The following is a 26,603-nucleotide window of genomic DNA, read 5'->3' as shown; positions in this document are numbered from 1 at the left end:
GTGCAGTGGCCGGATCTCAGCTCACTGCAAGCTCCGCCTCGTGGGTTTACACCATTCTCCTGCCTCAGCCTCCCGAGTAGCTGGGACTACAGGCGTCCGCCACCTCACCCGGCTAGTTTTTTGTATTTTTTTAGTAGAGACGGGGTTTCACCGTGTTAGCCAGGATGGTGTCGATCTCCTGACCTTGTGATCCGCCCATCTCGGCCTCCCAAAGTACTGGGATTATAGGCTTGGGCCACCGCACTCGGCCTATGGTATCATTTCTTTAAAAATTTGTGAAGTCTTGATTAAATGGAGCATTCATTACAAAGGTGCTTCTCATCAGATTGAATATGGACTATGACATATAAATAAGCCTTGAAAAAGATGCTTTATAACTATTATGTATTTCTCACAATGAACCCCTAAAGGTATCAATCTTATTTTAAAATGAAGAGTTCAAAGATCAAAATGGTTAAGTAACTTAAATCTATGCAGCTAGCTGTTATTGCTTCATCTAGGATTCAGAGAACTACATTGTATATTAATATATGCATAATTTACTTTGTACCTATCTTTTGAATATAAAATTAAGACTATATTTTCTTCCACATGTCAAAATAATAAGTGTGAATATATTTTCCTAGTTTAAAAATAGTACTCAACAGGAAATAATAAAGATTAATACTTGGGGGTTTAAGTTTTTCATATTATTTCTTTCCACCCTTACAATTAGCAACAGAAATTATTATTCTGTTTACTTTAGAGTCTAAAAATGAAGGGAGAGGATTTAAATAATTTGTCCATGATAATGCAGTTGGCAAGACTCAAGATGAGACTCAAATTCAGAGGTATCAGGCTTCAAATCACCAATACTGGGAATAGGTGCCTGCTTTTAGCTTAAGTATTAATACCAGCCCTTTCTCTCTGGTTCATATACACACTGCTTCTTCATTATCCGAGTCAACAAATTTCTCTTCTTTTCTTATTTATACATGCACTTCCCAACATATAAACATCCTGAATTTGCATCGTGTGATAAACTGCAGCCTTCCAATAACAGTCAACCTCTATTTTACCAAGAAATGCATTACAACCAATACACTTATAAAGGGGTTTCCTTGAGTTACTTTTGTGCTTTGGACTCACTCCTCTTCATGGACGTGGTTGCCAGTGAGTTAAGACATAGCCCCAAAATGGCACAGTCAGGGAACATTAAGAAATAGAATAAAATTACCAGCTAACAAACTCTTCAGATTTTATTCTCATAGATCAAATTTCTAGACATTATATCATTTAATCTTTCTATATTAACACCAACTCAACCCAGAGTTACAGATGAGGAATAAAGATTAAACAATTTGCCTAAGGTCAGACACAGGACCAATAAATGAACGATTTGAAGCAAAGTCAGTTTAAAGCCAAAGACATGCTCTGAAGTATTTCACTGAGCTGCATCCCAAGTACAAGGTTGCCAGATAATTTAATTAAAAACAAAACAAAACAAAACAGAACCAACTTTTCCCCTTTCCCCATTACCCTTCCCATGAAAACAAATATGACTCTGGTAAGTCCATATGTATCTTATGGAATCACAGTCAAATCTGTTTCACGTATTTCCTTCGTCCTCTGGGAGAATTTTGATTTAAAACAAACAAAATTAAGAAATTAAAAGCATCTAACACAAGTTAAAGGACTAACCACAAATGGTTTACCTTTAAATCTATATAGTGATTTACTATGTATTCTTTGCTAGTTACAGGTGCTATCCAACATGGACATATAATCTTTATGTAATTTCTTAGAGAATAAACACCTATCAGTTGGACAGTGTGTAATCACTGCAGAGGAACTCCTACGCTGGAATACAAGTATAGGCCAAAACCTTTCTTGCTCAGTAAAACTCTATGTCATTAGATTGACTTGTTTATTCATTCAAAACATATGTTGAAACTACCATAATGGAGATTTAATGATGAGTAGAAAAGATAAATTATTTAAAAAGCAGCACCAATGATGAGCTAAGAATGCTTTGGTATAGTATGATATACCATGGAAGTCTACAGCAAGAAAACCTAACTTAAACAAGTTTGTTCAGGCAGAAGGAAGAAAAAAGGAAAAAAAAAAAAAAAAAAAAAAAAGCTTTTGAGAATTCTATAGAAATCAACACACTCTAAAAAATTACAGAAAGAAAAAAAAGCTTCACGGCAAGATTCCATCACAGATATGGTTATAATTTGGGTTAGAGATGTCCCCATGGGCACACAGTGATTTAGTGCAATGTACTCACTTTAAACATAAATGTTCAACAAAGTGGGTGTTTTCTTTGTCCCTTAACAGCAGTGCACTAACGAAAGTCTGCTGTTAAAGCAATAAATTATGAAAGGGGAAAAGGTATCATGTATCTTACGGACCAGCAGGAATAGGTGTTAGGTCGTACAAGCAGTTTCTAACTTAAAAATAAGGAAGATGAGTTCCAAAAATGAAAAGTCTGAAGCTATATATATTTTTTTGCTTGGAACAGATTTTTCAACTTAGCAATAATTCACTTGCAGGTTTATCCTGAATACTTCAGAATTAGAAGAAAAACACTATTCATAACAATTTTTTTTGTTTGTTTGTTTGTTTTTAAATTGAGACAGGATTTCCCTCTGTTGTCCAGGCTGGAGTGCAGTGGTGCAAGCATGGGTGACTGCAGCCTGAGTCTCCTGGGCTTAAAGAATTCTCCTACCTCAGCCACCCAAGTAGCTGGAACTACAGGCATCTGCCACCAGGCCTGGCTATTTTTGTTTTTTAAATAGAAACAAGGTCTCACTATATTGCCCAGGCTGGTCTTGAACTTCTGGACTCAAGTGACCCTCCTGCCTTGGCCTCCCAAAGTGCTGGATTACAGATGTGAGCCACTGAGACTGGCCTGTAACAATCTTTCTAAAGTTGTATTTATTGATTTAATTTTGGTGGAGAAAAGGAATGGCCCCCTTCACTGAACTCAGGGGTCACAGAGAATGAGGATCAATTCATTGCCATAGGCATCATTTAGCAGCTTCAGTCATGGAAGCAGGAGCCAAATTGGTAGATAAGGCTGAAGAATGGAGAAAAAGGGTTGAGAGATGTGGACAGAATGGTGGAGGTTTGGGTATCAAGGTGCCAAATCAAGAGAAAACTGGCAAACACACTCAGCAGCACTTGATTCTATTCTTTTTTCTATTCACTCCACTTTTATATTTAATAAGGCTACTGGTCTTATTTCCCTGACTTTTCTTTAAAACAAAACAAAACAACAACAACAAAAACAGGGCGTAAGAAATGGCCAACTTGCTTATTTTTCCAAGCCATCAATTGTTGCTTTTGATTAAAAATTGCACTCTTCGCTCCAACACACAGTTTCAGGGGACTGAGTACAGACTTTGCAGCCCAGGTTTGCACCTACCACTAAAGTTGGTCTTTGAAGATTTAGAGATTTTTCGAAAGTAAACAGGGAAATGTACAGGGGACACACTCAAACACAATACCATCTTTTAAAGGCTGTCCTTAGAATAAAAATGGGAGTTAAAACCCAGTCACCCTGTAGACTTAAGACAGCTTGGATTGTTCCTCTAACCAGGAATTTCTGTTGTTAAAGAAAGTGCATGCCTATTACTCTCTGAGTCTGATGATGGATATGGTTTCTGGAACAAGGTGGCATCTGGGCTCTCTATCGCTAGATGGCTGGTGGACATTTCCTCATACTGTCCTCCTTATTATCAGAATAGCAAGATGGGATCACGTTTACCCAAACCCCGTGCCATGAAACACCCTCAGCTTATCATCTCTAACAATAAGGCTCACCAGGGGCAAAATGAAATGAGAGGCACGACGATTAAAAGCAATGGAGATGTGAAGTAAAAAGGGTATCCTTAGGTATTCTTTAATTCTGTGGAGGTAAATGGGAGAGAAGAAGGGAGGAAGAAAGAAGGAAAGATTCTAAAGTAATCTATGGTACACCCTTCACACATGAGGAATTTAAGGAAAATGTATGTACCTAAATCAATGTGCAAGCGGCTAATATTTATTGAACACATATGCTAAGCAGTATTGTAGACACTAAGAATATATACAAAAACAATGTTTTCGTGAAGCTTACATTTTAGCAATATACAAAGTAAACTAGGTTTACATGTATTTTAATATCATTATTTGCCATTATAGGTAGTAAATTATATAGTTCACTAGAAGGTAATACATGTAATGTTTTAAAGAATAAAGTAAAGGGGAAAAGAAGTGTGAGAGAGGTAGAGGGTTTGCTAATTTACATAGAATTGGCTAGGAGCTAGGAGGCCTCATTCAGAGAGTAACACTGAAGCAAAGAATTGAAAGAAATGAGTAATATAATTTAGCTATAGAAATAATATATTATTTAGTAGAAATAATATATAAGAAAAAATAAGCAGCAGATGACACAACATTCATTTTTAAATTCATTAGCATCTAAATATCCAGATGTCTTCAAACTTCAATTATACTTTAAGCAATTTTTCCATCATATAGGGGAAACCAAAGTTAGGTTTTATACAAGAAAGAAAGTAAATTAAGTGAAAGACAATATTACTATATTTCCTGGTGTGTCTAGCAAATAATTCTTAACTCACAGTAATTGGAAATCTGCAGAGGACTGATTTGAACTACACAAATAAATTTACATCTGTTCGTTTTTCTTCAGGAGCAGAGAAATAAGAAACTTTTTTCATAATGCAAAACCTCCTTCTGAGAAAATTGAAATTAATTTACTTGAAATGCTGCTGCACATCAGCCTGCACTTTCCATGTGAGCATAATTTTAGGAACAACAGAAAGCTTCTGGCCATTTAAGCAACTTTCAATCAGTTTTAAAGTTAAACCAAACAAAAGGCATTAAAACAGGATGTGATTATGAACTTCTTTATAAACCTCTTTTATGGTTTTCTAATACATGTCCTCAAATTTACCTACAGTATCCTGGATGAAAATGACTATAAAATTAAAGGCCTTTTAATGAGATTGCAGAAAAATATCTTTCACCATTTTCCCAACATGGAAAATAGTTTAACTCACTCTACACTCTTGAATGAATATTTCTACATAATATCATTTTGCAGCTACATTTGTGAGAGAAAACCTATAATACAAATGAGCATAGGAATGAGTCAATCTTTCTTTTGCCAGGCTCCAATTTCTAAAAGGATTCTGATTTCCCCCAATTTTGCTTTGGGGTAGAGTTGGGAGGGCAAGGCTTAATAGTTCAGCAGGCAATTCTAGACACCAATTTCCATTGCTATAAGAGGAATGAGTGTGTAATCAGTTGTTTGATTCAATTCAATTTGAAAGCATTTAAGAAGCAAGGAAGTACTGAAGACCTCACTATGTGATAGAAACAAATACATATTAATTTACATCTCTAGCCATCAAGGACCTCCTAGTGTGAATCTCAGTTCCTTGGTCTTTGTGTCCATATATTTCATAAGATAAATTCATTCTCTGAATGACATCCTGTATTTTGTGATAACAACATGCTGTTCTCTGACTACCACATGGAGGAGATGTGAATAACATTTTTAAGTTTCAACACCTAGGACTGATGCCACTATCTTTTACCCAGGGGCCACAAAAAAAGTCCATAGAAATATTTAACTTCTCTATAGCACATGGTTTTGGTCATTTTCTCCCATCTTACTGTCCTAACCAACAGCTTCAATGACATCGCACACCTTAGTCTTTTATCCTACTCCTTAAGCCAACTTTAGGGTTCTAATTTTTCTTTTTCCCCTTTTATTTTTTATTTTATTTTGTTTTTTCAGATTGCCACCCAGGCTGGAGTACAGTGGTACGATCTTGGCTCACTGCAATCTCCACCTCCCAGTCTCAGCCTCCCGCGTAGCTGGACTACAGGCGCCCGCCACCATGTTCAGTTAATTTTATGTATTTTTAGTAGAGATGGGGTTTCACCGTGTTAGCCAGGATGCTCTCGATCTCCTGACCTCATGGTCTTCCCGCCTCAGCCTCCCAAAGTGCTGGGATTATAGGCGTGAGCCACCATGCCCAGCCAGGGTTCTACTTTTTCTATCGATCTCCTTAAATGTTGGTATTCCCTAGGATTCTACCCAAGGTTCTTCCATTTACTCTTATACATATTATTCACACACATATTATTTATTTTCAGTTTTAATTTACATAATTTTGACACCAAAATCTACACCCTTTAGCTCAAAATGCTCTCATGAACTATGGAAATACATTCCAGTTGCCTGGTGGATGTCCACTAGTCATCTCAAACTTAGCCAAAACTGAAAAATAATTCCCCCAAAACACCTTACTTATCTTTCTAGTATGACTCCTCTATTTTCTTTTTCATTTCTCTTTCCTTTAGGCTGATTTACGTTTCTTTGTATACCTTGTCACAATAATATAAGCATATCACTCAGAAAAGATGTCACTTTATTACTTAACATTCTATTTTTACATCCAGACTTCAAGTTACTTCAGAGTAGAAACTACACTTTGTCAGCTTATTCCCAGCTTCTAATACAATGTCTATCACTCTGAAGGTACTCAGTCTTTGTTGACTAAATTAATGGATCCTTATTTCCAAAATGTAAATTCATATTTATAAATACACTCAAAAGACATAATCTGTGTTGACTGAACTTTAGAATTCATTTCTTTCTTTCTTTAGAATTCCATTCATTCTTTCTCAGAATTATGTGAAAACTAGCGATGTTTGAGGTAGGTGCTATAAGAATTGTGGATATTTGAGTGACAGGAATATGAATTCTACCTTGAGAGCTAAACTGTAAAATCAACTCACAATGAATCAGAGAACAGGGGTGCAAAATCAACTGTGGATGAAAAAGATACCTCCAAAACTAGCAGGTATGAAATGTAACTGTCTGACCATATTAGTGCAACAACTGAGTACAAAATGCAAAAGCGTGTAGGTAGCAGGAGGTGGTGAAACTTTGAAAGCTCTGGAAAAGTAAATTTAGAGTCAAATGCCAATAGCAATTGTCTCAGCACTTTCCAGGAAAGGAGGAGCTGCAGCCAAGAGGTTTCATAGCATCAGGCTGTCTTAGACTAATGTCATTATAAATTTATTCATCCAATACTACTTGGATTGATGCTGTCATAAATTAAATGTTTTCAACACATTGAGAGACAAGTTTGTCAAACAAACTTGTGATTCCCATACAGACTTGCTCAGATTTTGAGTCATTCTAGTACCTATGACAATATAATGAACGAAATCTCTTAAAAACACTGACACAGAGGGACTTTCTTAGCCTTCAGCATGCTTTTTTAATGTAAGTAGCTCTCTCCAGGACTAATCACCCCAGGCAACCAAGCACTAGGCACCTGAACAGATGGGCTTCTTTCCTAAGACCGCTTGCAGCAACTTACTGAAAACCACTGAGTGCTACAAGATAAAATTTTATGTTGTATACAATGTATAATTTTAACTAATAATCACACATGATTCTTAACAACATAAAACCTGCAATAGAAAACAATAGAAAATGTTTCATCTTATGGCTTTTTTAAAAAAATTAAAAATTAAGCCAGATGTATTTTAACTCTAGCTTCTCCATAAAATCCTTTCTTACTTCTCCTTTACCATCCTGCAGATGTCCTGGTCATCATGTAGTAATTCTTGTCTTAATCCATGTCTGGCATCTTGACAAGAACGACTTAGCTAAATTTCTTGAATATAGTATGTCTTGGCCAAAACTCAAGAATAGATAATTTAATGTTAAAATATATTCAAGAATTTACATTCCCAAATGTATAGCTGGTTGATGGAATCATTAAACATCGTCAATCTGCCCTAGTTTCAAATAATTACTGTTTGTTTTTACTTTCAAATTTTATTTTCAAAAGGCTATTTATATTCTTGTTTTTCCTATAGAAAAATATTAAAGTAACTCTACAAATTAGAATTGAAAAACTAAAAGACAAATTTAAACAATATGTTTCTATGAACAAAAGTCAGTTATATAGCCACTTATACCTCAAGTAGCCCTTTAAAGGAGAGACTGGTATTTTAAGAACCAAGAAACATCTTATCCTATTAACAATAAATCAGAATACAAGTATATACTTCACTATTTACTATTTTTTTTTTCTGATTAACAAATGGAGCTATTGAAATGTATTTTGCAGAAACAGCCCTTGGCTGGTCATCCATTTAAGTAACATATTCGTTATATTCACTTATCAATTCTGATTAAAATATTTGTTTTCAATGTGTATTCTATAAAGAAAATATCTCCGGGCTTTGGGAGGTAGAAAGAAAAGAGAACTCAATCCTTTACAGTAGAATTTGTAAGACTATGTTTCAAAATCATTATCCCAGTCGGGTGCGGTTGGCTCATGCCTGTAATCCCAGCACTTTGGGAGACCGAGGCAGGCAGATCATTTGAAGTCAGGAGTTTGAGGCCAGCCTGGCCAACATGGTGAAATCCCAGCTTTACTAAAAATACAAAAATTAGTCGGGCATGGTGGCGCACATCTGTAATCCCAGCTACTCGGGAGAATCGCTTGAACCTGGGAGGCAGAGGTTGCAGTGAGCCAAGATCGTGACACTGCACTCCAGCCTGGGCAACAGAGTGTGACTCCATCTCAAAAAACAAAACAAAACAAAAACAACAACAAAAACGCATTAGCCCATATCAGTAGGTATACAATAACAATGGTCTCAGGAAGGGAATTTTACTGCTCTTATGCTTTGTGGACAGTGAATGTTTCAAAGACATATATAATAGATAAAAGCTATGGAATCAATCAACATTCAGAATCAGATAAGAACACATGGCCAGTAATGCAAGCTAGAAAAGAAGTGGGTCAGACAAGTGGCAAGGACAGGACAAGGGGTCAGCAAACTTGAACTTCGTTGATTTATATCCATTCATTAGATTACTCATTAGTTTATTAATTATCTCATTAGTTTATTAATTATCTCATTAATTAGCCCATTAGGTTATTAATCTGCATATGCATGATTTAACTCATTAACTTATTAATTAATTCGCTAGTTTATTAACATATACACAGTTTGAAGTCTACATGCCTGGTATTGTGCTAAGTGCTAGGGGAAAAGTGGTACATGGACACTGAGCCAGGTGTGGTGTCGTGTGCCTACAGTCCCAGCTACTTGGGAGGCTGAGGCAGGAAGATCACTTGAGTCCAGCAGTTCAAATCTAGCCTGGCAACACAGTGAGATCCCATCTTTTAAAAAAAGATAAGAAAGATAGATCTCCCTCCTAAATATCACAATGCAACTAATACTTGGCTCTTTTTAATCTGAATATTAACATTTGTGATACCATGTTCCCCTTTATACATATGATATCACGTTCCCTTTATATCACATTTATATATTCTCCTTTATGGTATTTTGTGATACCATGTTCCTTTACATGGTATAGGACATGGTATCACAAATACCATAAATACTTGGCTCTTTATAATCTGGGTCATGTTAACATTTGTGATACTATGTTCCTTTATATAAAGAGGAACATGCTATCACAAATGTTAACATAATACAGACTAAAAAGAGCCAAGTGGCTTTGTGAGACCTAGGAGGGATATCTATCTTTCACCTCTGAAAGTGGGAGAGGTATCCAGAAACCTCCCCAGACAGCATCGCTTAAGCTGAGGAAAAAAAAAAAAAAGGATGTATAGGTATTAGGCAAAAAAGGTGGTGGGCGGGGGTAGGATAGAAAGATGTCATAAAGGGTGGAAAGAGATCTGAAGGAAGGAAAGAAAATGTTGCAGGCAGCACAAATAGTATGTACAGAGGCCCAACCAGAGGAAAAGCAAGATAATATATTTGGGAAAACTCCAAGAAAGAACCTTCTAATAAAAGTAAGACTTATGATACAGAAACAACAGCAAAAAATTGAAATTAGGCGTATCTAGAAAAAAAATCTAAATAACTAGGAATGACCAATTTAAAATAGAATAAAAGAGAAAAAGATCTAATTCTCATTATTAAAAATAATTTCTAAAAAACTAAGAATAATCTCAAATATGTGAGACCTTTGAGAATCAAATACAAAATTTTAATAAATCTTGAAAATTGAAAGAAATGTAGAAATACATGTATCTGGCCGGGCGTGGTGGCTCATGCCTGTAATCCCAGCACTTTGGGAGGCCGAGGCAGGTGGATCACCTGAGGTCCGGAGTTCAAGACCAGCCTGACCAACATGGAGAAACACCGTCTCTACTAAAAATACAAAATTAGCCGGGTGTGGTGGCGCATGCCTGTAATCCCAGATACTCTGGAGGCCGAGGCAGGAGAATTGCTTGAACCCGGGAGGCGGAGGTTGCTGTGAGCCGAGATCGCACCATTGCACTCCAGCCTGGGTAACGAGAGCAAAACTACGTCTCAAAAAAAAAAAAAAAAAAAAAAAAAAAAAACAAGAAAGAAAAAGAAATACATGTGTCTGGAAGAGAAAATTCAAGAGTAGAACAATATACAATCGCTGCAAAACCAATGAAAACCCTAATCGGACTTACAGTTAACTTAAGAAGTCTATGGGTCCAGTTCACATTGAAGATAAAATACACAGGAATAATCAAGAAGTGTGGGAAACAAATAACAAGGATGAGAGGATTGCCTTTTAAAATATAAATTTCCTATAAATTATAGTAGTTGAAACAACTTGATTCTGACAGGGGTTACCAACAGAACAGAGTCCATAGCAATGAACAGTGTTTGTATAGGGATTTATTCTAAGCGATAGGTAGCTATCCAATAAATTGGATAGGTAAACTTATCCAATCTAGCTAAACTTATTCTAGGTGATAGGTAAGTATCCAATAAATTATAATGAGAATTTGTTTTCATTGGAAAAAATTATACCTTAATACAAAAAATAATGAATCCAGAGTAGACTGATGATCTAAACAAAAAGCAAACATAACTTTAAAGCTACCCAAAAAATGTCCAATTTAAAAACATATTAGGCTGCAAATGGTCATTTTCAGAGAGACACAAAATACAGAGGGTTTAAATAAGAGAACTTGGGGATGTTTTTCTATATAGAAATTAAAGTTGCATACACTAAATGCTATAAGTAAAAATGAGATGTTAAAAATTAGTTGAAGATATATGCAAAATAGGTTTGTGTGCTTACACACAAGTTTTCAACCCTACGACTCAGTAAGAAAATAAAAGCCTACACAATAGAAAATTAGGCAAGAAATATGAACAGTAAATTCCCAAGGAAATTACAAAGAGCCAATTAACATAAGAAAAATTACTAAACTCCATTTGTAATGAGAAAAACGGAAAATGAAGCAATATAGTTTTGAAATCATCCCACTGAGCATTCATTAATGTTGTTGATCTTAACACCTCCAATATGAACAACTTAAAATTAAGACGATTATAAAAATTCTGACATATCTGCACACATGTAAAACAGTCAAAAATTAATAATGATTCATATATGCAGGGGAAAAAACTTGAAAGTGTATACATAACCACACATATAAATGCTTACCAAAAACGTGGTAAGATCTATACTGGGGGAGGAAAAGGATATGAGGAATCAATAATCGGGACTTCTATGTTTTACTCCATATTCTTCAGTATTATTTGAATGTTTCACAAGAGCATAGTTGTGTATTAATTGATATTTATCAATTAAAACAAAATGAACATTATGTACTAAGCGTCAGGCCTTGCTCTTGCCACATGAAAACACAGGTACCTGCAAGCTGCCCCACTTCATTCCAGGAATTAGTAAAGAGACAGTTGAGATGTACACCAAGAGCACTGGTGACCTCAAGCCAACAGAATTATAACAAAATCTCTCAGTCTCTTTCGCTCTATGTCAGACATGACCAACACTTCTGGGCAGTCCTGCTTGATAATCTTTCTGAAATTATTTTGGGAGACCAATCGGCTTACCTGGCATCACCCAGACACCTCCCTCTATCCCCAACACATACTCCCCACTATCGAACTTGGCAGGAAATCCTGTCCCGAAGTATTACTTTTCCTTACATTTCCACCAGTCCTCACTTCTCATAGGCCAAACTCCGTTTTTAAACTCTATGCCAAGTAGTCTCACCAGTTGTATCCTGTAATCTCTGACCTTTCTAATCCCTCAAATATTCTCAAAACCTGGCCCTGAATGTTCAAAAACATCTCTCATACTCTTACTAGGATTGAATCTAAAAAGGCCGGGCGCAGTGGCTCATGCCTGTAATCCCAGTACTTTGGGAGGCTGAGGTGGGTGGATCACCTCAGGTCAGGAGTTCGAGACCAGCCTGGCCAACATGGCAAAACCCCGTCTCTATTAAAAATATAAAAATCAGCCAGGTGTGGTGGTAGGTGCCTGTAACCCAGCTACTCAGGAAGCTGAGGCAGGAAAATTGCTTGAACCTGGAAGGTGGAGGTTGCAGTGAGCTGAGATCATGCCACTGTACTCCAGCCTGGGCGACAGTGTAAGACTCCGTCTCAAAAAAAAAAAAAAAAAAAAAAAAAAGGATTGAATCTATGGTGTCAATTCTTCACCACATATTTCTTTTATTGCTGTCTCAACCTAAACTACCTCTCCCTAAGAGATTTCTTGGTATCATTATATATATATGTCTTATATATTATATATACATATATAATATATACACATATATAATGATATATATATAATATATACACACACACATATACATACACACACATACATACACACACATATACACACGCACCACTGACATTTGTTCAAAATGTTAGCTTTTTAAAACAGTCTTACTTGTCCCACTCTTTCACTCTCTCCATTAAAATTTCCTGGCTGGGCCCTCTCTCTTACACTGAAGCTACTAATAGGGAGGTAAGGAGATGTGATGGGTTGAATCATGTCCCCCTCAACCCCCCAAAAAGGTATGTTGAAGTCCTAACCTCTACTATTTCAGAATGTGACCTTATTTGGAAACAGCATTACAGATGTAACTCAATATTATGGGTAGGCCCCAATCCAGTATGACTGATGTCCTTTTAAGAAGATGGCCATGTGAAGATAGAAACACATAACATTATGTGACAACGAAGTCAGAGACTGGAATTATGCAGCTGCAAGACAAGAAATGCTAAAGATCGCCAAGAAACCACAAGAAAAAGGCAAGGAAGGATTCTTTTACAGGTTTCAGAGGGAACATGGCCCTGCCAACACCTTGACTTCGAATTTCTAGTCTTCATATCTGTGAAATGATAAATTTCTATTTTAAGCTATGTACCTTGTGGTATTTTTGTTACAGCAGTCCTAGGAAACTAATACAGGAGTCAACCCTAATATAAATGTGTTTGTTTCTGAAACTGCAAGAAAATGAAACAAATGTCCAATTCAAGAAAGCTCTTTATAAGCCAGAAGTGTTTAGTGATAATGATCAAAATATACTTACATAATTCAAAGAATGTGGTTTTCCTAATACTCATTACTAGTTTTATCACTTATTGAAAAATGGGATACATTCTGCTCTGATATGGATTTCATAACTTATTTAAAAGATCAGTGCAATTGGAAATTTTCTAGGTATGCAGGATATAATAATGAATAAGAAAATGTCACTACCCCAAGAAGTTGAATATTAATGGAAATGGCCACTATGCTTCAACACTAAATGTAGTAATTAACTTTTGACAGATATTTATTATGATACAGAATTATTTATTCCTAGTTTATTTATAAGTTTGCTTTCCAAGGTAGCTGCTGATCAGATGCCTTCTTGGCATTTCTAGAAATGATATTTTTTAATCCTCTGACTTTTTAAATTGAAAGAGTATAGTAATTTAATTGTAACATTAAATATCCCACCATAAATCTTAGACTATCTGATAATGGTGTTTAATCTTTAATATGGGCTACATCCACTATATTAATTTTAAAACATGTATATACATTTATATTTGTTGTGTAACTGGCCTTTTGTGGGTTGTATGGTTCTTGTTTATTTGCTTTTTGTTCTATTTTGTTGTTGTTGTTGTCCTTGTGTGTATGGGTGTGTTAAATGTAGTCAGCTACTTTGTAATCAGTTTTATCTAGCTTAATAAAAAATACATAAGAAGTCTAATTATTGCATGAAATATCACTTCATCAAAGATTTGACAGAACTCACTTGTGAGATGCCTTGACTCAGTTCCTTGTTGAGATAATTCCTTAATATTGTTTCCAAAGTTTTCCAACGTTTTTGATTGAGATTGCCTATCTCTTCTTGGGCCAAATTGACCATTAATATTTTCCAGGAAGAAGTATATATATTAGTAGGATTTTCATATATATTATTAGTGTTTTATTATTTTAAGCATATATCCAGTTATAACTCTTTTCTCATTCTTAAAATTGTATATTTGAGATTTTATAATTTGCTCTGTATTATCCTTACCCAGAGCTGCTGATCTTCCAGAGAACAAGATCTTAGATTATGCATTACTTCCTATTGTTTCTCTGCATTCTGATTTATTTATATTTTCTCTTTACTTCTCTTAAATTTTTAGTTTATTTTCTTGCTCATTTCTTAGCTTCTCGGATTGGGTATTTACTCAGATTCTTACAACACAGAACAAAACGACAACTAACTTTCAGTAGCAAAATCTCTATCATCAACAGACATAATTCTTCCATTAGGTAAGATAATCAAGAATTGACTATAGCATGTTAAATTCACCTGCATTCTGAAATCTAATTCCTAATATAATATTTAATGTTCTATTGAATTACCATTTTAAATATCATTTGGAACAGACTGAAACAAATCCATAACAACAACGAAAAGACATTGACTATTTCTTAGCCTAAAAATCAATTATATTTCACATTGCAGTGAGTGGTGTAGTGAAGAGGTTGGAAGTGAACTCTATACTTATAAAATTAGACAGTGTAAATCATTGAGCCATGATTCATCTGCTTTGTCTCTGAAAATGTATTATACGTGAAAAGACAAACCAACCTCATAATGCAAATCTATTAAACCTGGTCTTAATAATTTTTTGTATGAAATAACAGATTTTAGTAAATTTGACGATATGAATAAAAGGCTAAATACAAGGCTGTACAATAAATGCATGATATCTATTGTTATTAAGAATAGAATTAACTACTGTTTAAATTTCATATTATATAACTACTGTCTGTAAGCATGGATTCAAATGATATCAAGCAACGTTATAATTAATAGATTTAGAATTAAAAATGCCTTCTGTAGCACTTTCTTCTTGAAGGCAGCTCTTAGCACAGGTGTGCAAATCCAATGATACATTTTTTAACAAAATTCTATACCATGAATTCAGTAAACTCACTAACAGTTACTAAAACCTTATATTCTCTAATATATTTAATTCTAAATATTTTATTTCTCTATGTAAAGGTTATTTTTTTCTAAATTTGAAACATATATATTGAGGCTTTTTTCCCAAACCTTTGGTTTATTTCTGCCTGAAGAAATACCACAATGAGATATCATCTCACACCAGTTAGAATGACAATCATTAAAAAGTCAGGAAACAACAGATGCTGGAAAGGATATGGAGAAATAGCAATGCTTTTACACTGTTGGTGGAGTGTAAATTAGTTCAACCACTGTGGAAGACAGTGTGGCGATTCCTCAAGGATCTAGAACCAGAAATACCATTTGACCCATTACTAGGTATATACTCAAAGGATTATAAATCATTCTACTATAAAGACACATGCACAAGTATGTTTACTGCAGCAGTATTCACAATAGCAAAGACTTGGAACAATCCCAAATGCCCAACAATTATAGACTGGATAAAGAAAATGTGGCACATATACACTACAGAATACTATGCAGTCATAAAAAAGGATGAGTTCACGCCTTTCACAGGGACATAGATGAAGCTGGAAACCATAGTTCATAGCAAACTAACACAGGAACAGAAAACCAAATACCAAATGTTCTCACTCATAAGTGGGAGTTGAACTATGAGAACACATGGACACAGGGAGGGGGATATCACACACTGGGGCCTGTTGGGGGTTGGGGGCTAGGGGAGGGATAGCATTAGCAGAAATATTTAATGTAGATGACGGGTTGATGGCTTCAGCAAACCACCATGGCACATGTATACCTATGTAACAAACCTGCATATTCTGCACATGTATACCAGAACTTAAAGTATAATAATAAAAAGAAAGAATTAAAAAAAGAAATACAAGTGTTACACACACAGTCAGAATGTCTTAGGTTCATATATTGGTTCCTCTCTTTACTTTCTGTGTGACCTTAGACACACTACCTCTGAGTCTCAGCTTCCTTGTGTTATAGGCTTCCTTGGAATAAAAACTATGATAACGTACGTAAAGAACTAAGAAGAACATTTAGCACACAGAGGTAATTAAAGCTACTGCTACTAAAGAAAAAAAATTAAAATTATCCCATCATTTTACAAACATGGAATATAACTCTTTGTGTATACCTCTGGGATATAACTTGATTTCATTCCTGAAAAAAGCTGTCCTCAAATATTTACGATCTTATAAAGTAATGTTCCTTAAATTTCAGATAGAAATCTACATCACTCATACGATTGTTTACTTTGTATTTTCCAAGATCATCCCTATTTTTCCTCTATCTTTACCTATAACAATATTCATATGTGCTACTTAGATGTAGTACATATGTTACTATATACATATATTACATATATTACATTGAGTAATATATGTACATCTGTTACGCTGAGGGCCTAACAGAAGCTTACAATTCCCAAAACCTTGTAAAATGCATGAACAAATGTAGGTATTCCATGCCAATTAACACAAATAGGTTTGTTCTATGCCTCTGTCATAAACATCTTTAAAAGACATAACTGTAACTGATGATAGGACAAGTGATTAATGCATGCTATTATCTCAAACAGGTATTATCATGTTATATGTCCTAGAAAGACTGAGCAAAGAAATTTCCTTCTCTTTTAGGAGTTAAGATAGAACAAGGAGTAACTTCTGCACACCAGAGAAAATTATGTACATCTCAAAACTAAAATTTGCTCTTTAACAGTCTCTAAACTTTCTATGAGAAAACTTTTCTTTTTCTACCTATGCAAATAAGTAGACAAAATGTTTGTTCCTATAAATATGATACCAAACTTATTTATAATATTATATATTGCAAAGGTGTAGGTGTATTTTTTAAAATATTTGATTTAAAATCATTGAAAAATTTACCTATTTTAAAATAGAATTATTGATATCAGAATTCTGTCAAAGCCAGTACTTTCAAATCATTGCCAATATTTCTTGTGGAATTTAAGCTTCTCCGTTTAGGGTGACAGATAAGTGTGGCTTAAAGACCCATCATATTAGTAAAAAATGTTGTGAAACTATATTTGGCACTTATGACATAACCCATTTCCAACAATTAGGGAGAAAAACTGATCTTGCCAATAACCACTTTTCCAGCAAAGACTTTTCACTGGGGTTTGGGAAGGTCAATTCATATGCTGTCATGATTTACATATGCATCCACAGACAGACAAAGTCTTAAGATATAATTTTAAAATTGCATGTCAAGTGAAATTTTCTAACTGAATACATTTCTCTTCTCAGTAAAGAATAAGCCTGGATAAATGCTTTGAATCCTTGTCCAACAGGTATCACAAAGAGGTGGGCAACATGTTAACCATGGACTATGGATAAGACAGAGAGAAACATTTCAGTGAAGAGGTGTTGGTTGTTCAGCTTACTTTTCTTCCAAAAATGTATGAAGGATGGGAGCCAGGAAAGCAATATCCCATACTGCAAGGCAAGAGGCTCCTCTGACATCACTGTCAGATGCAAAAAGTGTAAAGAACATATGTGTGAATATATTAACCTCATAAGGTTCTTTTTCATAAAATAAAAATAATATTAATAAAATATAGTAATATAACACCATTTAGATGAAGAGGACTTGAGCCTTTGTAGGAGTACCTAGATATGTATTTTCATTCAAGAAAAGAAACAGATACACATTCAAATTAGTTCAGCAAAGAAGATGGTAAGATACATGGTGAAACAGGACACAGAAGAGAGTAGGTGGAAAGAACAGTGCACTGGAGCAGGTGTGCTTCATGTGAAAGAATTCCAGGTGCCAAAGAGAAAATTACACACTGTGCAAGCCAACACAAAACGTATCTGCTGACCTAATTCAGACCACAGGCCGCTAGATTGGGATCCCAGTATTAAAGCCTATGAGGTTAAACACAACGGCAACGTATGAACAAAAAATCAAAGCAGAGCTTATCCTGTCTGCTTTCCCTTAAATATCTAGATTTTTCTTTTTTTCTTTTATTTTTTTATTATTATTTTTAATCAAAAATATTTTTTCTTAAAACATGCTGCTATCTATTGCTACAGTTTCTCTCTTCCTTTTTTTATTTTAAAGTATCTGTGCCTTTAGACTTAGCCAATACAAAAGATTCAGGTAACCAGAGCATAAATACATATTTTAAAAGTTTATAGATTAGCCTGATGCTGTCAATATCACACAGCATTCACTAAACTCAAGCAGCAAGCATCTTATTTTTCCTAGGATCAGTCATCTTCCTATAGAGAACTGGTCTGCCTCCATTCCATTCCAACTCTGGAAGTGCTGTCAATGGAAGTGACTCATTGCCCCTCCCACATCACTCAGTGTTTCAACCAAGAGAGGGCACAGGACTGCAGGAGGGTCAGTCCAACAACTTTTTCCGGGATTAATATAGACACTGAGACAAAACAGTTCTCTTTCCTTCTGAGATTGAGAAGAATAAGGATGCTATCTATATTCACAAAGGCACAGGAGTCATCTTTCCCATTGTTATAGAGTACCACAGAAAATGGAGCAAACCCAGAAGAAACCAGAGCCACAAAATGGAGAAACATTCCTGAAACACAATCAGGCACTAGATCTAACTAGGCCTGCATCTAGTCAACCCAGGAATTTCCAGTTAGGGGAGTTTATACATTCTCTGGTGTGTTCAGGCAAGCTTAAACTGGATTTCTGTTACTTATAAACAAAATGTTCTCATAAATATAAGAGACAAAGAAGATATGTGAGTTTGTTTTGCATTTATCTACTCACATCTCATTGCACCAGCTAGGACTGTCCACTCAAAGAACAAAACCGGTTTTTCCCCTAGGGATTTTTCTAACCCAACATATAATAATATCCTAAATGATCCCAACCTCACTAATAAGCATCAGTGCCTATGAAGAGGAAAACAAAAAAGAACCATGACCTTACTCACTCACTTTTCTGGTGTAGCGCATATTCTATACATACTTTGATACGGCAATTTTTTTTAAATGGAAGACAAAATCTATCATTAATAATCAAGGCTGGGCACAGTGGTTCACACCTATAATCCCAGCACTTTGCGGGGTAAGGCAAGAGAATTGCTTCAGGCCAGGAGTTAGGCACCAGTCTGGGCAATATAGTGAGTCCCCATCTCTACAAAAAAATTTAAAAATTAGCCATGCATGGTGACAAGCACCTGCAGTCTTAGCTCTTTGGGAGGCTGAGGCAGAAGGATGGCTTGAGCTCAGGAGTTTGAGGCTGCAGCAAGCTATGACAGTGCCTCTGAACTCTAGCCCAGGCCACAGAGTGAAATACTGTCTCAAAAAATTAATAATGCTAATGATCAATGCATGATTTACATAACTCTCATACGTAACAGGCTTATTTTATGAACTCATCTAAGTATGAATGGAACAAACATTTTAAGAACTAAAAAATATTTAAACCAATGTTTATGTAACATGGCATACCGCTTCCCCAAAATTCAGGCATAACACATAAGTACACATGAATATTGATGATGTGGTCCAAAACAAAGAAATCACAACCACCATCCACCTAATAGTCTCAGAGGCATGATTAACAAAAAGACCATTTCAGTACAATAGCTATCATCATCTCCATTTCCAGCAGTTAAATCAATAGTCCCTCTTACTGCAGGTTTCAAAGATGAACCAAACCAGAGAAAGCAAGGCATACTCACAAATTATAAAGCATGTCAGCCATGTTGCTGCGGTAATACAAAGCATTTCTATAGGCGCTTTCAGCTTCAGAAATTTTGCTCTGACTCTTCAGAACATTTCCAAGGTTACCCCATGCTGCCAAGAAGAAAAAGAAATTCTCAGACTGAGCATCAATCCAATTATACATGACATAATATCAGGCCATCAGGAAGTACCACGGGGAGAGAAAACCATCATAAAACATTTTTAAGAAGGAAAATTTATTTCCTTTATACTCTAACATTTCATCAAGCCAGGAGATTAAATATAATCAAAGCCTTAAAAAATTAAAGTAATTATTATGTCTCAAAGCAGATATACATATACAGTTCATCATAAGGCCAAGAACAATGTTATCTTAAGATCACCTACAAAGGCTTCATGCTCTTCCAGATTTCAGTAGGGGTCTTCATGGTCTGAAATTATTGTATACTTACTAGGCCAGAAACTGCAAGAAATGATCTTAAAATAAACAAATATTTCATTCAAGTATAAAAGAACTGATAAATGGCATAGAAGATCTGGAGATGAAAAGCAAAAAAACTAAACAAGATCAAAGCTATAAAGAAGCTTACCAGGCATCAGAATACATCAATAAAACATTATAGATATAATGTTCTTTTGTACTCTTTCTGCTTATGAGCTCACTTCCCTGAAAATAGCTATTTCTACACTTAATCATGTTGAAAATTAAATATATTTTCTATGTACCCTCTTTGTTCTCCACAAATAATAGTAATTTTTCAACATTAAAAATAACAAAAGGCGCAGCACCAATAATTGCCCCCATAGTACGGCTCTCCAATGAACTTTGCCCTCAAACTTGGCTGCTTCTCTTGCCTTCTTACTTCCCTACAAGGAGATGGGGTATTGAGTCCTGAAAGCAGAGTCCCCCAGCAAATGATAGAGATGAGAAGAAGGGTCATGTGTGTTGATATATTTATTTGGGTGACTACTGACTGTACCTGAAAAATGAAAGCGTTTTGAGTTTTTAATTTTAATGCAAAAAAGTACAGAATCTTTCAATCTCGATTTGCCTGTGTGCCTCTAAGAAATTTAAAACTCCTGTGCTTCAGTTTACTTTATCTGTAAACTGGGAAAATAGTGTCTCATCTGTTTCATGATGAAGATGAAGTGTGTTAATATACACAAGCTGTTTAAGGCAGTGTCTGAGGCTGGGCACGATGGCTTGCACCTGTACTAGCACTTGGGGAGGCCGATGAGGCGAGCAGATTGTTTGAGCTCAGGAAGAGTTTGAGACCAGTCTGGGCAACATGGTGAAACCCCGTCTCAACAAAAAATACAGAAATTAGCCTGGCGTGTTAGCACATGCCTGCAGTCCCAGCTACTTGGGAGGCTGAGATGTAATGATTGCTTGAGCCCACAGAGTCGAGGCTACAGTGAGCCATGATCACGCCACTGCACTCAAGCCTGGACGACAGAGTGAGACCCTCTCTCAAAAAAATAAAACAAAACAAAATAAAAAAACAAAGACAGTGCCTGAAACATGGTAAACATTCAATAAATATCACTATTATCATTAATATTATTGTAGTTGATACTCTTTACAATTTATAGTAGTTAAGCATTTCTTACAAAAATAACATTAAATACAATGCACTTTATGACCTTATGTTATCTACAGAGAATACTAATCCTTCATGTTTGCAACGTCATATACCTTCTTTGCTTCCAGTGGAAAACAGGGGAAAGGCACTGAACTCACAATTATGCAATAGCTAATAGTGCCATGTACCATGCCACACACTTGACATATATCATCTCACCGAGCTCTCAACACAGTTCCTTACATAAGTGCCCATTCCCCAGATGAGGAGACACAGGCACTAAAGAATTTGTTTGTTTGTTTGTTTGTTTATTTATTTATTTATTTATTTTTGAGATGGAGTCTTGCTCATCGCCCAGGCTGGAGTACAGTGGCACGATCTCGGCTCACTGCAACCTCTTCCTCCCTGGTTCATGCCATTCTCCTGCCTCAGCCTCCCGAGTAGCTGGGACTACAGGCGCCGCCACCACACCCAGCTAATTTTTTTGTATTTTAAGTAGAGACGGTGTTTCACCGTGTTAGCCAGGATGGTCTCGATCTCCTGACCTCGTGATCCGCCCTCCTCAGCCTCCTACAGTGCTGGGATTACAGGCGTGAGCCACCACGCTTGGAGGCACTAAAGAATTTGTAAAGTTAATACTGAAGTGTTAGAGCAAAAACGCTAATCCGACACTGGCTGTTTCCAAACTTTTTCTCTCCTCGACCTAACATTTTCATACCACATTTCATCTTTCACTGCAAACCAACATTCACATACCAACATTCACAGAGGCCTCGGCATTATGAGTCCATAGAAAATTGTATCCTTTAAATTAAAAGACAAAATAGTGTAAAGTATTGTCAAATTAAACTACTAAATGAAAAGAAAAAGTAGGAAAACAGTAAAATAAATTATAATTATCTTTAAACATAATAGGCATAATACCATACATATTCTATACCACAAATTAATAAGATATGCCTCTATGGAAATTTTTAATAATTAGGCAATTTTAAAACCCCCATTCCTCCCAAAGTTCTGCTCTGATTGTGTGATTAGTAAAAGAGAATATATTTACATTGGAATCTCTCTGAGAAATGCATTCAAATGTTAATTGAAGCACCAGGAAATCCTCATTATAATGGTATCCCATTTTGATAGTAGTCCTAGAACATAGATGATTAAAAAAACTAATACAAAGACATACCTTTGAATATTTTAAGACATACTTCCAGCGAAAGAAATTGATTTCTTTAGATACTTACATCTCAAATAAATAATAAACTAATAAGTGCTTCTCCTGTTGACAACAGACATATACAGGGATATCGTGGAGATGTTGTGGGTGTAGGTTCAGACCACCAAAATAAAGTGAGTGTCACAATGAAGTGAGTCACATATTTTTTTTGGTTTTCTAGTGCATATAAAAGTTATATTTACACAATAATATTGTCTAATAAGTGTGCAATAGCATGATGTCTAAAAAACAATGACACACCTTAATTAAAAAATACTTTATTGCTAAAAAATGCTAACAATAATCTGAGCCCTTGGTGAATCTTAATCTTTGGGCTGGTGGAGGGTCTTGCCTTAACACTGATGGCTGCTGACTGGTAAGGGTGATGGTTGCTGAAGGCTGGAGTAGCTGTGACAATATCTTAAAATAAGATAAAATAAAGTCTAGCATATCAATTAACTCTTCCTTTCATGAAAGACTTCTCTGTAGCAGGTGATGCTATTTGATAGCATTTTATCCACAATAGAACTTTCAGAGTTAGTCTCAATCCTTTCAAACCCTGCAACTGCTTTATCAACTAAGATTACATAATATTCTAAGTGCTTTGTTGTCATTTCAGCAATGTTCACAGCACGGTCACCAGGAGTAGACTGCACCTCAAGAAACCACTTTCTTTGCTCATCCATAAGAAGCAACTCCTCATCTGTAAATATGTTATCATGAGATTGTAGCAATTCAGTCACATCTTTAGGCCCAGTTCTAATTCCACTTTTCTTGCTCTCTCCACGACCTCTGCAGTTCCTTCCTCCACTGCAGTCTTGAGCCCCTCAAAGGTATCTGCAAGGCCTGGAATCAGCTTCTTCCAAATTCCTCCTAATGGTGATATTCTGACCTCATTCCATGAATCACAAATGTTCTGAATGGCATCTAGAAGGGCAAATCCTTTCCAGAAGTTTTCCATTTACTTTACCCAGACCCATCCGGGGAATCACTGTCTAAGGAAGCTACAACCTTACGAAAAGTTACTTCTTATATTAGAAGACTTGAAAGTCAAAATAATTCCTTGATCCATGGGCTATGGAACAAATACTGTGTTACTATGCATGAAAACAGCATTAATCTCCTTGTGCATCTCTATCAGAGTTCTTGGGTGACCAGGTGCACTGGCAATGAGCAAGAATCTTTTGAAAAGAATTTCTTTCTGAGCAGTAGGACTCAACATTGAGCTTAATACATTCAGTAAGCCATGCTGTAAACAAATGTGTTGTCATCTAGGAAATACACTTCCACTTATAGAGCAGAAGCAGAATAGATTTAGCATCATTCTTAAGGACCCTAGGATTTTTTGAATGTTAATTGACCAATGGCTTCCACTTAAGGTTAACAGTTGTATTAGCCCACAAAAAATAACAGTCAGCCTGTCCTTTGAAAATATGAAGCCAGGCACTAACATCTAGCTATGAAAGTCTTATATGGTATATTCTTCCAATAGAAATCTGTTTTATATACACTGAAAACCTATTGTTTAGTTGTAGCCACATTAATCAATTATCTTAGCTATATTTTCTGCACAATTTACTGCTTTTCCATCAGTATTTACCACTTCACCTTGTACTTATATGATATGGAGCTGGCTTCTTTCCTTCAACCTAATGAACCAATCTCTGTTAGCTTCAAACTTTTCTGCCACAGCTTCCTCACTTCTCTCAGCCTTCATATAATTGAAGAGAGTTAAGGACCTTGTTCTGGATTAGATTTTGGCCTAATGGAATGTTATGGCTGGTTTGATCTTTTATCCAGGCCAATAAAACTTTCCACCAGCCAGACACGGTGGCTAACACCTGTAATCCCAGCACTTTGGGAGGCCGAGGCGGGCGGATCACGAGGTCAGGAGATTGAGACCATCCTGGCTAACATGGTGAAACCCCGCCTCTACTAAAAATACAAAAAAATTAGCCAGGTGTGGTGGCGGGTGCCTGTAGTCCCAGCTACTGGGGAGGCTGAGGCAGGACTGGGAGGCTGAGCTTGCAGTGAGCAGAGATGGAGCCACTGCACTCCAGCCTGGGCAGCAGAGCAAGACTCCGTCTCAAAATAAATAAATAAATAAATAAATAAATAAATAAATAAAATGAAAATTAGCCTAATTTCATTATTTTTATGTCTCAAAGAATAGGGTTGCCCATGGAAAGGGAGAGAAATTAGGGCAGGGCTGATCAATGAAACAGAGCATGTAAAACATTTATTAAGTATACCATTTTATATGGGCACAGTCACAATATTAACAACATATATCACAGATAACCATAACAGATATAATAAAAAAATTAATATATTGTGAGAATTGCCAAAATATGATAGAGACATGAAGTCAGCACTTGCTGTTGGAAAAATGGTACTGACAGACTTGGTTTATGTAGTTGCCACACTCAATTTGTTAAAAAAAAAAAAATGCAATATCTGAGAAGCACAATAAAGTGAAATACAAGAAAATGAGGTATGCCTGTCGCTATATCTAGAATATATGTTCACTCATTTGGTTGATTGTTCATTTATCCACTCATTAATGTATTAAATATTTATTCATTCATTAGATATTTGTGAAGCACCTTTGGTGCCAGGAACTTCATTAGGAGCTGGACACTCAGTACTGTTCAAAATAGTCAATTCCCACCCATGTGAGCTTATGCTGGAAGTAGGGGATGGAGGTAGTGGAGGGAGGGTGGGATCCATACAATAAAATAAATGAATTAACTTCAGATAGTGATAAGTGTTATAAATAATGTAAAATAAAATAACGTGATATGGATGAGGCTAATTTAGGTAAGGATATCACACATTTAGGAAAATAGGTATGATCGGCCGGGCGCGGTGGCTCAAGCCTGTAATCCCAGCACTTTGGGAGGCCGAGACGGGCGGATCACAAGGTCAGGAGATCGAGACCATCCTGGCTAACACAGTGAAACCCCATCTCTACTAAAAAATACAAAAAAAACTAGCCAGGCGAGGTGGCGGGCGCCTGTAGTCCCAGCTACTCAGGAGGCTGAGGCAGCATGATGCCACATAAGGAAAATACAGCCAAGGATCTAAGGCAAGAATGAACTTGATGTTTCCCAGGAACAACATCAGTCAGGTGAGTGGCTGCAAAATGAGAGGGAAAGTCAAGATGAAGTCACAGAGATAGGCAAGGATCCAATCACACAGGGTTTCACGTGCCATGATGAGAAGCCTGGGGGTTATTTTACTTGCGATATTTGGGGGGAAATATTCAGTGAGGGATTTTGTGATTTGAGTTTCATTTTCAAAAGGTCACTCTTGACTCCTCCGTGGAGAAGGACTCACTGCAAGAGAACTAAAGGAGCAACAGGGGGACCAGCTGGAAGGCAACTGCGGTAATCTAGACAGCAAAATTACAGTGGTTTCCAACAGGATAGATGAGCAGCAGAGATGGCTATTTCAAAGTGAGAAAACAGCTTAGAAAGTAAAAATCATCAAGGTTAAATGAGGCAAAGTCGCAATCTGAAATTAGGTTTCCTGCTTTTTATACAAATGAAAATGTCTTATATTTCTTAAGATTAAGTAATTGCCCTAGGTGCCTGCAAAAATCTTGTTTTCCTGTTGTACACACACATATCATACACAATTATCAGCTTCAGACAAGGTTACTCGATAAAGTAAAACAAATAAAGACCCCCTCAGGAAAAGGTCACTGTATAACCTACAAACTACCAAATATCCTCCTCTCTTGCTATATGATTTCTTTATCCAGACATAGAATTGTCCCGGTATCCAATCAAAATAAAGCCCTCACTTCCTTAGACTG

General features: G+C 36.1%; 1 protein-coding gene across 2 annotated transcripts in view; it reads right to left on the bottom strand.

Annotated features, from left to right (window-relative positions):
* Positions 1 to 26,603, bottom strand: part of TMTC2 (transmembrane O-mannosyltransferase targeting cadherins 2) — a 459,067-nt gene that overhangs the window by 199,369 nt on the left and 233,095 nt on the right. For both annotated transcript variants that reach the window (XM_050748326.1, XM_050748327.1), the window contains exon 4: positions 19,981 to 20,095. In XM_050748326.1, coding sequence (XP_050604283.1) covers positions 19,981 to 20,095 — 115 coding nt within the window. The remainder of the gene's footprint in view (positions 1 to 19,980; positions 20,096 to 26,603) is intronic.

Source organism: Macaca thibetana, chromosome 11, assembly GCF_024542745.1.
Source record: "Macaca thibetana thibetana isolate TM-01 chromosome 11, ASM2454274v1, whole genome shotgun sequence".
NCBI classification, from domain to species: Eukaryota; Metazoa; Chordata; class Mammalia; order Primates; family Cercopithecidae; genus Macaca; species Macaca thibetana.
This window is presented reverse-complemented; position numbering and strand designations above follow the sequence as displayed.